The sequence below is a fragment of the Pecten maximus genome, chromosome 5, assembly GCF_902652985.1.
Source record: "Pecten maximus chromosome 5, xPecMax1.1, whole genome shotgun sequence".
NCBI lineage: Eukaryota > Metazoa > Mollusca > Bivalvia > Pectinida > Pectinidae > Pecten > Pecten maximus.
Genome location: NC_047019.1, coordinates 7,455,331 through 7,473,905, shown reverse-complemented (window position 1 = coordinate 7,473,905; position 18,575 = coordinate 7,455,331). Strand labels below are relative to the sequence as shown.

At 37.0% G+C, this 18,575-nt stretch overlaps 1 protein-coding gene and 1 long non-coding RNA gene across 2 annotated transcripts; both read left to right on the top strand.

The window, feature by feature from the left end:
* The first annotated feature begins 205 nt into the window (after positions 1–205).
* On the top strand, positions 206–18,575 carry LOC117327013 (methylosome protein 50-like). The gene is made up of 9 exons (XM_033883823.1): positions 206–336; positions 7,490–7,675; positions 9,059–9,200; positions 9,359–9,408; positions 11,690–11,760; positions 13,152–13,206; positions 14,304–14,487; positions 16,307–16,384; positions 16,766–18,575. The coding sequence occupies exons 1-9, from the start codon at positions 279–281 to the stop codon at positions 17,007–17,009; spliced, it is 1,068 nt and encodes a 355-aa protein (XP_033739714.1). The 5' UTR covers positions 206–278; the 3' UTR covers positions 17,010–18,575.
* On the top strand, positions 14,737–16,272 carry LOC117327014. The gene is made up of 3 exons (XR_004532560.1): positions 14,737–14,790; positions 15,242–15,683; positions 15,753–16,272. It is a non-coding gene; the product is annotated as an uncharacterized LOC117327014 (long non-coding RNA).

Genomic DNA, 18,575 nt, shown 5'->3' with positions numbered 1-18,575 from the left:
CAAGCTTAACGACATTGAACTATCCTGTATTTTTTCATTCCAAAAACTATCACATGATTCCATTTGTCTTTTAAACTGTGAACTGACAAGTAGGTACTTATTCGGATATAATCTATTGGGTAGGTCTAATATCTAAAAGATTGTTGCAAATGCATCTTTGATTCTGCGCAGAAATGACATTTGATTCTTCGCGCGGGCTTCCGGTATTGGTTAGAAATACACATGGTCGACCTCTGAAATTTCTTTCCGGTGTAAAAATAGGTTTCGGTTGAGCAGTGATGGATAATATACCAGCGGCCATGGACAGACACTTAGACGTGATTCAGTGTCATGAAGGTGAGTTGTTTTAATTCATTTATTTCGGACTTATTATTTGATTTTTTGAATGTACGAACACCACCTCCTATCTTAACACATTTCTCCACACTCCTTACATGTGTTGTACATGCATTGTTGTCGATGGAAACACTGATAAAAGAGTTTCGGAGATTCACGTGGGTGAGGACAGCATGGTTTATGTTATAAATACACAGATCGCCGACTGTAAACACTTTATAAACACAAGTCGTCCAACCAGTTTTCGTGTACACTTTGTATATCCTGATACAGTCAATGCAATTTCACAATACATTTATTACAGTATATAGTCTATATGCGTGTCTAGCAATTTGCTGAACGTTCTAGATTTCACAGAACTTAGTATTTAGCTTGGAAAGTCAAGTAAAGTAAATTTCATTTAGACCCGTCGCCGGTAAATTTTAAGTTATAGGAACTGCGATCTTCACGTGAACAATATATATATATATATCCAGTTTTAAGGAAAACGGCTCTAAAGTTGAATAAATAAAAAAATCTATTACGTTTTGTATTCACTGTCATGTTCATAATTAAGAAGATATTAATGATTTCTTTCATCTTACTCACTATTACCATATTAGTTGTTGCCAACAGTAGAGAAGTTGAGACTGATCATGAGTAAAACTATACACAATCAGGAAAAAATACCTAAAACTTTTAAAAACTTCATTATGTAAACACACAAAACACTAATATATTAATTGATCAAGTTATACAAATTCTTATACATGAAATTAACTTCTGATCCTCTTCTGAATGTATGGAGTTTAAAGATACACAAAGTCTAGATATGTGCCACATCAGGTAAATCAATATATATGTGTCCACAACTCTCCTATGTTCCTTCATTGTAGTCATGCAATTTTTATGCCTCTGCCATGAAATTGGGGGAGGGGCATATAGTGTTACCCCCGTCCCGTCGCGATGCAATGTAAAATATCTCAGGATCTGCTGACATGATGCTATCCTCATGACCAAACTGTGTTTCGTGGTGTCAAGTGGCAGTGGGGAAAATTTATGTCTTATGGACATTTTTTAGTTTTCAATTTCCGTTTAAAAGATTACTTATAGGAAAATCTGTATATATTTTCTTTATTATTATTTATATTATGCAAACATTTTAGTCTCCATATATATGTACAAATTAAAATTGGCAGTGCTATTTAATTTCCTTACAACTTCTTTTCAATAACCAAGAGGTCCCAGATATCTGATATTGGGTCTACATGTGCATACATGTGGCATGCTTTGATGAAGCTTAAATTAATTGGGATACCGAGTTTGTTGAAATGAATAACCTTGACCTACGTATACCTTCAAAGTCACAAAGGCCAATTGTTAGTCCTCATTGACCTACAAATTAAAAACCTGATATTTGGTCTGTGCATGTGACATGCTTTGGTGAAGGGGTACTAAGTTTGTTGAAATGAATAACCTTGACCTTTGTATACATTCAAAGTCACAAGGGTCAAATGTGTTAAAATCTTCATTGACCTAGAAACCTAATATTGGGTATGTAGCATGCATGAGATGAAGGGATATATATACCAAGTTTGTTCAAATGAATGATATGACCTAGACCTACTCTCAAGGTCACAACTACAAATGTGTAAAAAAAATGTAAGAGAGCTGCCAATTGGTTCATGATATGGTCCAGGAATATGCTCAGTTTGGCAAAATGAATACACCTATATAGCCTACTCTTATAATGAAATGAAAAGTTATTTATTAGCTAAGCAGTTACATGAATGAGAATTCAACTTTAAAGTTGCATCAGTAGCAAATGAGAGATAGAGACTCATTATGCCTTTTGTTTGCCATCTTGACAGTCATACCACTGGTTCAATACAGTGTTTGGAGTTTCTGAAGGTGGCGATTGATAGTATTGTACTTAAAACCTGTTTGTTAAAAAGTTGCATGTGATGTTGTGGTTTGAGCAAGCAGTCATATGATCATGTTTAAGTAAGTAACGGAGATAATTTTGGGTGGGGCTAATTACTGCTATGGGTCACTTGACACTTAAAACCACATTTATTTGTGTGGACATACCAACAAGTTACTGTACTGTGTAGTCTATAGAATTTGTGAGACTTTTTTTTCAGAAAAAACTGGTCAGTTTGAACTTTTTAATTTGAATGTATTCATTACTATGATTAATTACATCATTTGTAGAACAAATTTAAACAACACAATGATGAGTTTGTAAAAAAAAAAAAAAAAAAAAATGAAAAGTCTTGATTACATTCAGAAGGTAATGCTGTTATCAATGAGAAAATACTTGTTAGTTGTTACTTGGGTCAAGCAACATGTATATATTTAATGATATATGTATGTATTTTATGTAGCATCAAATGAAAAATAACCTCGTCAGGGCTTCCATACCAAAAGACCAGTATGTTTTTGCCGTCTGAAAATGATATTTGATTCGTGGGATTGAAAGAACATGACTATTTAATGTATTTTTTTGACCTTTCAGATTTCTGAAATTGCTAAAAATCAAGGGTCAACTTGATGCCCTGTTAAGATATACCACTTCAAGATTTTTCAACTAAATTTGGCTGAATGTATATATGTATCCCTTATAGGGAACTAAGTAATTCAAATAACTAAGATACGTAGCTATATATATAGTTTAAAGAGGTCAGTACACATTCCAACCTATGTAATAACATCATTATACATTATAGGCTTCAGTCTGATAATAAACTATGGTAAATGATGTATGACTTTGTTAAATTGATATACAACATAGCATATAATAAGAAACAAATCTTCCATGTCCTGAATCATCCCCAAATAAAACAAGAAACACAAAATCCCTATGAGAATTATCTTCACATTTGAAAATATGATTTATTAAGTTTTTATGTTGAGATTGTTAGTGTAATTTTACTGCTGTTCGTTACAAACTGTGAAGGACCGTTTGTGAAATCCCACGTGAACAATAAGCTCTTGGAGTTCTAGATCTCTCGTCTGGGTTAAAACTTGTGTGTACATTTTGCTAGATAGTGATAGTGGTTGCTGGGGTAGATCAGAACGAAGGGGAAATGTCAGAGGTCATACCTGCATCCTTTTCAAATATTTGGTTTGTGACTGTATGGCGGACTATGATATTCTGGCTTTTGTGAATTGTCTGACATGCACATGTAATTAATGTCAGTTCTGTGGAGAGGGTTGTGCACAATAAGTGGCAGTATTTAGGTCTTGCTTACATAATGCCTGAACAAACAATCCTCATGGATTTTTATGCTCTCAAAACAATTCTGGGGGAATGAAACATTTGCCCCTGAATTGTCTGCCTGTCTTTCCGTTTGTCCTTCAGCTGCAGTCTGTCCTTCCATCCATCTTTATTTCTGTCCTTTTTGTGTCTGTAGCATAATTTTGTCCACCGTTCAGCAAGGATCTCATGAAACTTTGTTGTATAGATCACTTACACAAGCTAGAGCGATGTACAAGGTTCAGGCCCACAATCCCTTATTTACAGAGTTATTGCCCTTTGTTAAAAAATTAAAATATTTCATGCCTCAGCCTGGAGAATAATTTTACTCGCATTTAAACTAAGATAATGAAACTTGGTGTATACGTTGGTCAAGATGACGTGGGATAACAGAGTTGTTGGCCTTGTTAAAATTTCATGTCCAGAGCATAATTATGTTTTGAATTGATGCTAATGTACATGAGGTATATTATACTATAAGACTGTGTGAAAAATACCTTGCTTTCATAGCTATAGCTTATAAAAGCATAAGTATGTGTCAGACTCAAGAAAAATTGTGGACCCTGGCTATATGCTTTAAAACATAATTCATTCTTCTACCAAATCCAAAGTCTCCATTTAACATATCTTTACAGGTATGTATCATTATAACTAACATTCAGACCACAAATACAATATTCAGACAGGAAAACTCCAATCTTTAATGAAGTTGTTTTTCAAGCAGTGTTATATATCGGTTCCACTTGCTATTCTGATAAATTTTCCAATTCATGTGTGAATTCTAAACATTCACTAGAACAAGTGTGAAATGACTTATGAAAATAAAATAAAACTTTTCTAGATATAGAGAATAATAGTGTGAAAAATTATCTGTATAAAGCTGACTGCGCTTTGTGCTTAAATGATTTATGAAAATAAAAGGAAGTTTTGCTAGATTTAGAGAGACTATAGATATATATAGCTAATAGTGTGAAAAATAACCTCTATAAAGTTGAGTACGCTTTGTGCTTAAATGACTTATGACAATAAAAGAAAGTTTTGCTAGATTTAGAGCTTGATATATAGTGTGCATATGAAAAATAATCTGCATTAAGCTGACTATGCTTTGTACTGTTGATTCCTTGGATCAAGAACATGATGACCTACAGACAATGCAAGATATTCTAGGTCAGTCACATTCTTATTGTGTATACTTTTCATTAACACCTGACGTTTGGGCTGTCATACACATGAGTACAGCTGTCATAATTTTTGTTATGTATATATATGTATATTGTTTTCATACATAGATCTTTTCATGTAAAAAGAATCGTTCCAATTGGTACCTTAATTAGGACAGATATAAAGACGATCTTTTCACCAGCTGTATAAGAATTCTTGTCAATTGTGTCAATACAATAGAACTTTGTAATTCCGACAATGGAGACCTTGCCGAGAACTAACACATCTAAATATAGGCCTGACTGTTGTGGGAATTTTTCACTATTATAATACTATCATTATTGGGAGAAACACTATAGGGTGCACTTGTGATAGCTAACTGTATGTAGTATGTCACATTTAATTTATCATAATAGTATTATATATTATAATACCACTGGAGTATTACCTGTAATTCGTACTACAATATACCTTGGCTAACCTGTGTAGGAGCAGGGAAAGAATATGCCCGCTGTATCTCAGGATCACTGCATGTCCTAAAAGGAAACTAATTGGTGTGTCCGACAAATCTGATTGGCTAAAATAACATATCTGATGACATATCTGCCTATCACTATCAGATTTGTCGGACACGTATACGTATCTTCCACGTTGCGGGAGAGTTCAATATGATGTTTTATCAAATATGCCTGAAGCTGTGGTGAATATTATGAGATGAAATGCAGTTCAAAATGCATGGTATCATATAGCTTAATCATTCTGTTGTCTTGTTTTGATACCAAACTGTAATAAAACGTATGATATCCATGGTCATGATGGTGTCTTTGCTCCATAAATCATTATATCGATTCAAACAAAGTGACATAATTGTATATCATTGACACTATAAGAGTTCTGATTGACATGATAAAGAGGTCTGAATGACATGATAAAGTGTCCTCATTGACATGATAAAGAGGTCTGAATGACATGATGGAGTTCTGATTGACAGGATAAAGAGTCCCAATTGATAGGATAAAGAGTTCTCATTGACACGATAAAGAGGTCTGATTGACACGATAAAGAGTTGTCATTGACATGATAAAGAGTTCTCATTGACACGATAAAGAGGTCTGATTGACACGATAAAGAGTTGTCATTGACATGATAAAGAGTTCTCATTGACACGATAAAGAGTTCTGATTGACACGATAAAGAGGTCTGATTGACACGATAAAGAGTTGTCATTGACATGATAAAGAGTTCTCATTGACACGATTAAGATTTCTCATTGACATAAAAAGGATTTCTCATTGATGCGATAAAGAGTCGTCATTGACACAATAAAGTGTTCTCATTGACAGGCTGGAGTCCTCATGGACATCGAGTTCTTATTGACATAAATTTCTTAATAAATTACATGAATAATATAGATGTAAAATAAATTGTGTATCTAGAAAACTAATAGAAAAAAATGTGTAAAATTAACACCAAATTTCAGAAAAATATAAAGGATGAATTGTACGGCTTACTAAACCTACACACTGTCCCCGAGGCTCAGCTGTACAGCTAGGTAAATACTGTCGGTATCAATTATAACATTGTGGATTAGATTTGCTGGTACACGGTGAGAGACCTGCTAGTCCATCTATCCCATGACCAGCCTAGGGGAGGAACTGACCTCTGTATGTACACAAATCTATCTCAAATCCCCTGTATCAACTTCATTTACCATGACAAGGTGACGGAAGCTGATACAAATATCTTCGGTAGCATTCTTCAAACATTTTTGAACATCTGGCCCTGGTTTCTGTGAGATACAGTAATTGCACCACACATACAAATTATGTAATCATGTATGTAAAAATTCAGACAACCATCTTGTTTTAAGCTTAACAGTGAAAGGCACATACTTACTCATGAACAGGCATTCTTAGAAAAGGAAACTTTTTTTTTTAAGGAAAAAAGCTGTTAAATTTATGAAATAAATATTCTGAGTTAAAAAATATACCACCTAAGGGATGCTATATAATCATTTAAGAAAACTACTACTATGAAGGAGAGATAAGGCTGATGTCATTCTGAGCCAAGCATGCATGGCCAAGGTACTGTTTGTTAAATGGTAGCTACCTGGAAGGTACTGAACCAATACACAACACATCACCAGGGGTGACATCCTGACAGGGCAGAAACCAGGGGTTATTTTCCTCATAAATCTACATTTTTTGTGATGGTTAATGAAAAAGAAATGGTATTCAGCAGTTATGACATCAAAGCCAGTGACTTTAGTTAACAGGAGTTTGAATTAAAAAAAAAAAAAATGTAAAGATAGAGGTCCAAAAGGGAAACTTATAGCTATTTGTTTAAATCGTTCTTCTGTAGGAAAGATAGAAAGTCAAAATTTAGTTTAAAGGATATTAGAAGCAAATCCTTTTTGGCAGTATTCAGGTAATCCATACTTGTATGTTAGATTTAAGATAGGATGTCAGAATACTCATGGGTCTTATAAGTTATAATGGTAAGTTTGAATAGATTAGACAGAATTTCTAACCATGCAGGTGGTTATAGACAAGATGTTGGAACACTGAGGTGTTAAGATTAGACAGGATGTTGGAATACTGAGGTGTTAGATTAGAAGGGATGTTGGAATGCTCAGGTGTTAGACAGGATGTTGGAATATTCCAGCATTAGATTAGACAGTATGTTGGAATGCTCATGATCATGTAGATTTGATTTATCAATGCATATACATGTATTGAATGTTTTGTCTTGCAGATGGAGGATTGTTACTTGGGGCCTCAAATCTGACAGGCCGGTACTGGTATGGATCTATTTGGTACTACCAAGAACCCTCGTATGCCCCTGATGTGGAGAAGTGCAAGGCGGGGGTTCAGTTGGAGGCGGGGCTTAGTGATGCACAGTGGCTCAGCAGTACCAAGGTTCTGGTAGGACTAGATACAGGTAAAGTATTTCATGGAGTATACCAGCTTCAGATACAAACTTACTTGTTGGCTTGATAACAAATGCCACATGATCACAGTGGACCCCTCTGGTTTGATGTGTGAACTAATTGAAATTCACAGTGATCTTTATATGCAAGTATAAGACTTGTGAAATTATTTATAGATATATACCCCCCCCCCCCCCCCCCCCCCCCCCCCCCCCATTTAGTTAAGCAAGGAAGAGAGGAGGGGGGTATCTTTAATAATCAGTTTGTCTGTTGATACTGGATGATAAGCTTGTGTACAATACATCTCATGAACCCCTTTACAGATTTAGCTCATACTCCCACTATGACACAGCATCAAATTCTACACCTGCTTCCACTTCTGGATTTTGGTTTAAAAGTCAACGATTACACCTGACAACCTACTGAGTATTGCTTCACTGCCCCTCGCTACTTACCGGCCTTCGCTAGCTATTACACTGATGATTTATAAAGATAGTGCCTTTTGTGTTGATTTTAGAAAAATGGAAAGTACAATAAGTTGTAGCAGATTTTAATGTGATTATACAAAAAAAAAAAAATAAGAAGTATGAAATGGAACTAGGGTTTTCTAAAAATAGTATTGGTGACCTTGACTTTCAACATTGAAACTTTTTCTTCGAGATATTATTATCCTTAAGAGTATGAAGTTTGATGAAAGTCTCAGAGTGCTCACAATAAATTTATTTAAAAAAGTAACAATGACCTTGACCTTGAACAAACAACCCTGAGACTGAAACTTGTTTGAGATATTATTTTCCTTAATAAGATCATTGTGGATAATTATAAGTGATGGGAATTTGAAGAGATATTTGTAATCAATTAATCAGAATAATTGGATGACCTCTTTCAATCAATTATTTTATCGATTATAATCGGATTTTGTTACCTGATGGGAAATTTTGTGAAAACTGTTCTTAGTTATAAAAAAAAGGTTATATAACATTCAAGCATTATTACTTCTGTTTGTTACATCAAGAAAAGACGACCTTTAATTTTCTTTAACCCAAAGTGATGCCAAACTTTCGAAAATTTGCACTGGGAAGATGACTGTGCAAATTGTCCATGTTATCGTTTGTACAGTTCTGGTCAGTGAGATGCTTGAATGCTTTATATATGATGAGCTGCTATTAAAGCATCTACGGGAACCCATTGCATAATGAGTAATGAAGAAACCAAATGTCTAAGAACGATTCTGGAATTCAGAAAAATTCAGGATGAAATTTTCGCTGATTAATAATATTTTATGATTGATATTGCTAGAACTATTTCCAATTGATTAATTTCCGATTAAAATCAATGATATATAAGCCCACCACTATTTTGGGTTATAATATTCATGTTTATCGTTTGCACAGGAGGAGTGGCAGTATGGGAGCTAATCGATGATTTTGATACCTTCATGCAGCAATTATCAACAGTAGAACACGACAACATTATCAGCTCCATATCCATCTGTAGTGACAACCAGAAGGCTATCTCAGGGAGCCATGACCGATGGTATGGATATATATTAAATCCATTGGAACTTTCAAGCTAATGTCCAGTCTAATGAAAATGCTCAAATCATCCAGTTTACCAATCTAAGCAATCTAATTCAATCTATAATTGTATCCATTTCACTGATGTTACACTGATTCTAACCATTTTCATTTTAGTGTGAAAGTTTGGGATTTGGAAACACTAGCATCTAGAAGTACATATAGAGGTAAGTCACCTTTATATTTGGAAAAGTCTTTTTTGAGTAACATATTTTTACTATTTACTACCTCCAACTCTGGGTTCCGAGTTCGAAACCCAAGTGGGGCAGTTACCTGGTACTAACCGTAGGCCAATGGTTTTTAGCCCACCATCATCAGATGGTGGGCTATTCAAATCGCCCTGCGTCCGTGGTCCGTCGTCCGTCCGTCCCTCCGTCCCTCCCTCCGTCCGTCCGTCCGTCCGTCCGTCCGTCCGTCCGTCCGTCCGTAAACAATTCTTGTTATCGCTAATCCTCAGAAAGTACTGAAGGGATCTTTCTCAAATTTCATATGTAGGTTCCCCTTGATGCCTAGTTATGCATATTGCATTTTGGGACCGATCGGAAAACAACATGGCCGACAGGCAGCCATCTTGGATTTTGACCATTGAAGTTTGTTATCGCTATTTCTGAGAAAGAGCTGAAGGGATCTTTCTCAAATTTCATATGTAGGTTCCCCTTGGTGCCTAGTTATGCATATTGCATTTTGGGACCGATTGGAAAACAACATGGCCGACAGGCAGCCATCTTGGATTTTGACCATTGAAGTTTGTTATCGCTATTTCTAAGAAAGTACTGAAGGGATCTTTCTTAAATTTCATATGTGGGTTTCCCTTGGTGCCTTGTTATGCATATTGCATTTTGGGACCGATCGGAAAACAACATGGCCGACGCGCAGCCATCTTGGATTTTGACCATTGAAGTTTGTTATCGCTATTTCTGAGAAAGTACTAAAGGGATCTTTCTCAAATTTTATATGTAGGTTTCCCTTGGTGCCTAGTTATGCATATTGCATTTTGGGACCGATCGGAAAACAACATGGCCGACGGGCAGCCATCTTGGATTTTGACCTTTGAAGTTTGTTTTTGCTATTTCTGAGAAAGTACTGAAGGGATCTTTCTCAAATTTCATATGTGGGTTTCCCTTGGTGCCTAGTTATGCATATTGCATTTTGGGACCGATCGGAAAACAACATGGCCGACGGGCAGCCATCTTGGATTTTGACCATTGAAGTTTGTTATCGCTATTTCTGAGAAAGTACTAAAGGGATCTTTCTCAAATTTTATATGTATGTTTCCCTTGGTGCCTAGTTATGCATATTGCATTTTGGGACCGATCGGAAAACAACATGGCCGACGGGCAGCCATCTTGGATTTTGACCATTGAAGTTTGTTTTTGCTATTTCTGAGAAAGTACTGAAGGGATCTTTCTCAAATTTCATATGTGGGTTTCCCTTGGTGCCTAGATATGCATATTGCATTTTGGGACCGATTGGAAAACAACATGGCCGACGGGCAGCCATCTTGGATTTTGACCATTGAAGTTTGTTATCGCTATTTCTGAGAAAGTGCTGAAGGGATCTTTCTCAAATTTCATATGTAGGTTTCCCATGGTGCCTAGTTATGCATATTGCATTTTGGGACAGATCGAAAAACAACATGGCCGACAGGCAGCCATCTTGGATTTTGACCATTAAAGTTTGTTATTGCTATTTCTGAGAAAGTACTGATTGGATCTTTCTCCAATTTCATATGTAGGTTCCCCTTGGTGCCTAGTTATGCATATTGCATTTTGAGACCAATCAGAAAACAACATGGCCGACAGGCAGCCATCTTGTATTTCGAAAATTGAAACTGGTTATCACTATTACTAAGAAACTAATGAAGGGATCTTCCTGAAATTTCATATGTAGGTTCCCCCAGGTGCCTAGTTATGCATATTGCATTTTGAGACCAATCGGAAAACAATATGGCCGACAAGCAGCCATCTTGGATTTTGACAATTGAAGTTTGTTATCACTATTTCTCAGAAAGCACTGAAGGAATCTTTCTCAAATTCCATATATAGGTTCCCCTTGGTGTCTTAATCTTAAATTTTATATATAGGTTTCCCTTGTTTGAAAAGTACTAGAGGTTTCTTCTGAGTTTACACAGATTAGTAAGACTTAGAAGAAGAGAAAAGTAGAGAAAAGATCAATCTGACATGGAACCTATGAAGAACATTCAATGGTGGGCGCCAAGATCCCTCTGGGATCTCTTGTTCTTTGTGTACTCTGGTTTTCCTCCTCCTCCAAAACCTGGCACGTCCTGAAATGACACTGGATGTTAATAGGACGTTTAACAAAATAAACCAAACCTAAATGTAACTTGTTATTATTAATGGGAAAAAAATCTACTGAAACTTATTCTGAAATATTCTGATATAAATGATGGTAATTATATATACAAACTTGTTTTGTTTTGTGTTACAGCTCACGGTGATATAGTAGAATGCGTAAAGTGTCACCCCACAGAGTCAGCTATCTTCCTCTCCTGTTCACTAGTAAGTCAAGTCTTGGGGGATTTTACCCCACAGAGACAGCCATCTTTTTCTACTGTTTACAGGCAAGTCATAACTCTGGGATTTCCTCCCACATAACCAGTTATCTTTCTCTCCTGAGGTAAGTCAAAGTTAATCAAGGATTTTACCCCACAGAGTCTGCAATATTTCTCTCCTGAGGTAAGTCAAGGTTAATAAGGATTTTACCCCACAGAGTCTGCAATCTTTCTCTCCTGAGGTAAGTCAAGGTTAATAAGGATTTTACCCCACAGAGTCTGCAATCTTTCTCTCCTGAGGTAAGTCAAGGTTAATAAGGATTTTACCCCACAGAGTCTGCAATCTTTCTCTCCTGAGGTAAGTCAAGGTTGATTAAGGATTTTACCCCACAGGGTCTGCAATCTTTCTTTCCTGAGGTAAGTCAAGGTTAATAAGGATTTTACCCCACAGAGTCTGCAATCTTTCTGTCCTGAGGTAAGTCAAAGTTGATCAGAGATTCCAACTCACATAGACAGCCATGTTTCTCTTCTGATCACAAACTTCAGTAAGTCATGACTCTGGTGTTACCTCATACAGCCTTCCATCTGTCTCTCCTGGTAAATTATAGCAGCAAGATATCACTTGGCTAGAGAGATCTTCTCTTTAGCTCGATTGGTTGACTGTAAAATTTGTAAACCAGAAGTTCCTGGTTTGATCCCTAGCTAAGGCAATGATTTCCATTTAATGATCATGTGCTCTGTTTCAAAAAGACATTCAAAACTAAGGCTGCTGTATTCAATACAAATTGTCAGACATATAAATGTGACAAATTAAAGTTAAGATCTTTTCTGTGGTAGGTTTTGCTTTCACCGAGTCAGGGACAACAGAGGCTTTGGTAGGTTTCAACAAATTTATATAAACAAAACATGTGGAACAACAATTGACATAATAGATGACATAAAATCTACTACAGTATCAACAACTAAAGCTCGCATAGGCAGCGTACGTGTGTGGCACTCGTGCCCAGTTCATGACCATGTATCCTCCTGGCCACGTCTCTCGATCGCACACACGTACCCCAATAAACTTCTCACAATAACATTGTCACTTTGAACAAGACATCTTCTCCATTTCTTCTCCTTGCCGTTTTCACCACCACTTCCCTAGCGCATGTCATCCAAGCCCACCATTTTTCTTTGGTTTCCTTTTTAGAGTTCCTTTGTAAGGGAAGTAACTCCTCACAAAACTTATGAAGGGCGCACAACACCAATTCCACTCACATGTAAATATATCCAAGGAATGACCTTTCCTATGGCCGAGCCACACACATATCTATATTTAAATCATATACTAATATTTACTTTGACACAGATACTTAATTAAGTTAGATAAAAATGATGTTTTCTTACCTTTTTCAGGATGGTAGTATATTTTTATGGGACACAAGAAAGCCAAAACCCGTTAGTATTGTAGGTAAGTAAACAATAGAATATTATATGATATATATATAATTGGTTATATCTCTGAACATCAAGTTGAGTTTATACAGATTATGTTTCACATTTTGTACAGATGGTGGACTTTTCAAATCGCCTGTCTTCTGTGGTCCATCTTTCCTTCTGTTTGTTTGTCCTTAAACAATCTTGTTTGCCGCTGGTTTGTCTCAGAAAGTACCATTAAAATGAATCTGTCTCAAATTTCATGTGTTGGTTCCCCATATGGTGGCCATCTTTGATTTAACAGTTGAAGTTCATGAAGGATGTTTCTCAATCTCTTGGTATCCATTTGATTTTAAGTCCAATCAGGAAAACAAAACGGCTGACAGATGGCCATCTTTAATTTTCGACAGTTGAAGTTTGTTATTGCTATTTCCTGATTACAGAATAATGTTTAGATTATCTTTGTTCTTAAATGATTAAAAGGAAAGGGGAAAGAAGGGAACAGTAGCGAAAACACTAGTCTTACATATGACTGATCATTCAATGATGGGTGCCAAGATCCCTCTTGGATCTCTTTCTTTTCTTTCCCCCCCCCCCCCCCCCCCCCCCCCCCTTTTTTTTTGGAAAAAGATATGGAATATTTAGTGATTTTTTTTAGTTTGCTTAAAACTTTTTATACTGACACAGTCACATGCAAGTCAATGCTTCATAAATTGTTTGTTAAAAAAATATTTCTTCTTAAAGAAAAAACATTAATTTTTAGTGTTTTCTTTGAAACCATATTCAAATGACAATTTTGAATGGTATTGCAATATCTTATTGTTTCAAATGTAAGTATTAAAATTTGCTTACAAAGTGAAGATCATTTATGAAGGCAAACACTTATTAAGTGTATGTAGCAATAATATAGTTACCAAATCACCTTCCATCACTTCAACTGTATGTATAATATGAACATTCTGCAGCTGAGAAAGAAGTAAATTGAAGGTAGCATTTTGATTGGTCAATGATAAAGATGTAATGAAAAATTATTCTGATTCACTTGAATCATTTGATTTAGTCATCCAGAGAATTTCATGCTCACATATATAACTGCTAAGATGTTTTTACACTTTTTTTTTTACATTTTAGATAAATTGCCCTTTCAACATTCCCCAAAAAGTGTTGTCTGGCAGCCCAACTATCAACATTCTTTTGCCGTTGGTGATGAAACCGGTCAAATTATGGTCAAGGATACACGAATGTCAATAGGATCACCGGTGATCTACACAGCACACAATCGATGTGTCAACAGAGTAGAGTTCTCAAAGGAAAGGTAAAGATCTACAGCTTCCCTCGGGGCACGGTGGTCGAGTGGTTAAGGTGTCCTGACACTTTATCACTAGCCCTCCACCTCTGGGTTGCGAGTTCGGAACCTACGTGGGGCAGTTTCCATGTACCGACGGTGGGCCAGTGGTTTTTCTCCGGGTACTCCGGCTTTCCTCCACATACAAAACCTGGCATGTCCTAAAATGACCCTGGCTGTCAATAGGACTTTATCAAAACAAACCACCAAACGGGTGTCACCTCCAGTCTGTACCTTACCTGTGTAATGGTAGGTAATACCAACACCCCACAGGTGTCACCTCCAGTCTGTACCTTACCTGTGTAATGGTAGGTAATACCAACACCCCACAGGTGTCACCTCCAGTCTGTACCTTACCTGTGTAATAGTAGGTAATACCAACACCCCACAGGTGTCACCTCCAGTCTGTACCTTACCTGTGTAATGGTAGGTAATACCAACACCCCACAGGTGTCACCTCCAGTCTGTACCTTACCTGTGTAATAGTAGATAATACCAACACCCCACAGGTATCACCTCCAGTCTGTACCTTACCTGTGTAATGGTAGATAATACCAACATCTCACAGGTGTCACCTCCAGTCTGTACCTTACCTGTGTAATGGTAGATAATACCAACACCTCACGGGTATCACCTCCAAGTCTACCTTACCTGTGTAATACCAACACCCCACAGGTGTCACCTCCAGTCTGTACCTTACCTGTGTAATACCAACACCCCACAGGTGTCACCTCCAGTCTGTACCTTACCTGTGTAATGGTAGATAATACCAACACCTCACAGGTGTCACCTCCAGTCTGTACCTTACCTGTGTAATGGTAGATAATACCAACACCCCACAGGTGTCACCTCCAGTCTGTTCCTTACCTGTGTAATGGTAGATAATACCAACACCTCACAGGTGTCACCTCCAGTCTGTACCTTACCTGTGTAATGGTAGATAATACCAACACCCCACAGGTGTCACCTCCAGTCTGTACCTTACCTGTGTAATGGTAGGTAATACCAACACCTCACAGGTGTCACCTCCAGTCTGTACCTTACCTGTGTAATGGTAGATAATACCAACACCTCACAGGTGTCACCTCCAGTCTGTACCTTACCTGTGTAATGGTAGATAATACCAACACCTCACAGGTATCACCTCCAGTCTGTACCTTACCTGTGTAATGGTAGATAATACCAACATCGCACAGGTGTCACATCCAGTCTGTACCTTACCTGTGTAATGGTAGGTAATACCAACACCCCACAGGTGTCACCTCCAAGTCTGTACCTTACCTATATAACAGAAGATATTACAAACACTCTGTTGGTGACATCTCCTTTTTGCAGGTGACATACAGGTATCACTATGCTGATGGCGGACATCGGCACAGAGGTTTCCATGCGATAACTAAAGTTCCCTTGAGCCGATCAAGCTTAAACTTCATGCAAATCTTCCTTACCAAAAGTGCTTGCTTTGGATTGCTTTTCAGGTCCAAAGGTCAAAGTTACTGTTACTATTAAAAGAAAATTTGTTTCTATACAATAACTCTTGTAATCACGGAATGTTCTGCGCAGGCGACACATCCACTTCAGTGGAAATCTTGTGTGCCTTACCCGTGCCATGGTAGATACCATAAAAAACCTGTAGTAATTTAATATTTTTGGCTCAAAATTGTTGTTTTAGTTGGTGTGTGTGTAGATTACATTGGTACAGAGATCGCCAGGTTTTATTAACATATCGGCCTTGCCTGTCATGACAATGATAACAAGTTGTTGTAGCTGTCTATTTTATCTCTTACAGTCCCAGTCTGCTGGCCTCCGTATCGGACGACTGTTGGGTTGTTGTCACAGACACTAGTTCTCCCAAGTGTTCTGAAGTGTGAGTACTCGTGTTATTAATTTCAACCATGCTATAACTTGACATCCACCAAATATGTTTTTCCTATAAATACTGAATGAATAAGTAAAATGGAATGTATACAATTAATAAATGCTCTCCACTACCCAAAATTATTTCTAGCTTGGCATCATCAGATGGAATAATTAAATTAAATTATTAGTTTTTCTTTCATAATTGATTTATTTGATACTTGACAAGTAATTTTTTAACCATGACTTGAGAAGTACCAGATGGCTATTTCACAGAATTAATACGTAGCACTGTACACTAGGATTAATTTTTTCGTCATATCACAGAAATTTATCATATCTTAACATAATCCCAATGTGTTTGATATTTCATTCTTGTTTTACTCCACAGATATAGAAGCCAGTCACATAGCGACTTTGTACGCGGGTTGTCGTGGCGAGGGAACAAAGTGTTCACATGTGGCTGGGACTCACGAGTGTTAACACACACCATAGAAAATTTGGATCAGACAACCTCTGTCAGGGTCAAAGGTCAGACAATTGTAGGTGACATGGAGTGTAAAGTGGAGACGTCAATGAAGGATATTGTGAAGTGCAATGGTAATGGTGATTCCATGTCGGTGGAAAGCACCTGACCACACAACTACCTCAGGTGTAACTAGGTCCACCCTTTGTTGTTCATGTCAAGGACACTCGAAGGTCTTTACCAGACTGTAACTTGATGGTGAAGGTTATCAGCAGCTTTTGTGCTCGACTATGTAGTCATTATAGGGCATTTACTGGTCAAGTGCCAGGGCATTTTACTGAATCAATGTCGGGGCAATTTACTGCCTAGCCTAAGTGCCTTGGCATTTACTGGTCAAGTGCTAGGGCATTATACTGGACTAATGTTGGGCAAGTTACTAGACAAGTGCCCAGGCATTTTACTGAACCGATGTCTGGGCAATTTACTGGACAAGTGCCCAGGCATTTTACTGAACCGATGTCTGGGCAATTTACTGGACAAGTGCCCAGGCATTTTACTGAACCGATGTCTGGGCAATTTACTGGACAAGTGCCCAGGCATTTTACTGAACCGATGTCTGGGCAATTTACTGGACAAGTGCCCAGGCATTTTACTGAACCGATGTCGGGACATTTTACTGGACCAATGTCGGGACATTTTACTGAGTTGCCCCAACTTACCAGACAAATGCTCAGGCATTTTGCAAGATCTACATCATTATTAGACAGATCACTCAAAGAACATAGTCTTCTTTTAGTCCTGCATCGACATTTACATTTAAGTTTGTTCAATACATGTACACTGTACTAGGAATTATGACATTCACAATTTGTTGTGAATTTTTGTGAAAGTGAAATGGTACAAACTGATGTATACATGATTAGTCATATATGTGACCAAAGCTTCATCTGTTCGTGGTCCGTAAGAATTTATTTTGTGAAAATCTGTTTCTAAAACATTATAAACATATACCCCCAATTTAATTCAAGATAAAATTCTACGGTTGACATTATGCTCAAAAGCCAAATACTTATTTTCTTATAAATGCAAGTGGTGTTGACCATGAAAAGTAGTTGTAACTATTCATAGGAAATAGTAGGCTCCGGGAAGAAATAATTGTCTACTTGTTGAGGCCTATAGGTTCAAGGTCAAGGTCACAGTCATAATTTTTACAAAACTGTTTTTGTACAATATTTAGAGCTCTACTTGGCTGATCGCACTCAAGATTTAGCCAGTACTTTCATCAAAGAAAATGATTGCTTTGGATAGCTTTTCAGACTCTAATGTCAAGGTCACTTACTAAAAACAGAAAGTCAGTGTTTTAGTTCTATAGTGTCATTTGCAACGTAACACTCATTACATGGCTCTTTCAAACTTGTTGGTACAATAGACTAGCTAGTTTAGGTAGCAATGTACAGTAAAAATGCCCAATTCTGAAAAATATGCCACATGCATGTTTTAGATATGAAAAGATTGCAGGTTAACCCTACATATTACCTCTTTGAAATTGAATATCTCTTTCCCAAAGACAGAATTTATCTTGTTTTGTACATTAAATTTTCCCGCAATATTACCTTGATTATGAGCCTCCATTTTTCGCTGTAGACAAAACTAAATTTCCTGTGTAAACACACTGTCAGATCATCCAGAAATTTAAAATCCGTAACAAATTTATTTATTTTAGTTTTAACAAATG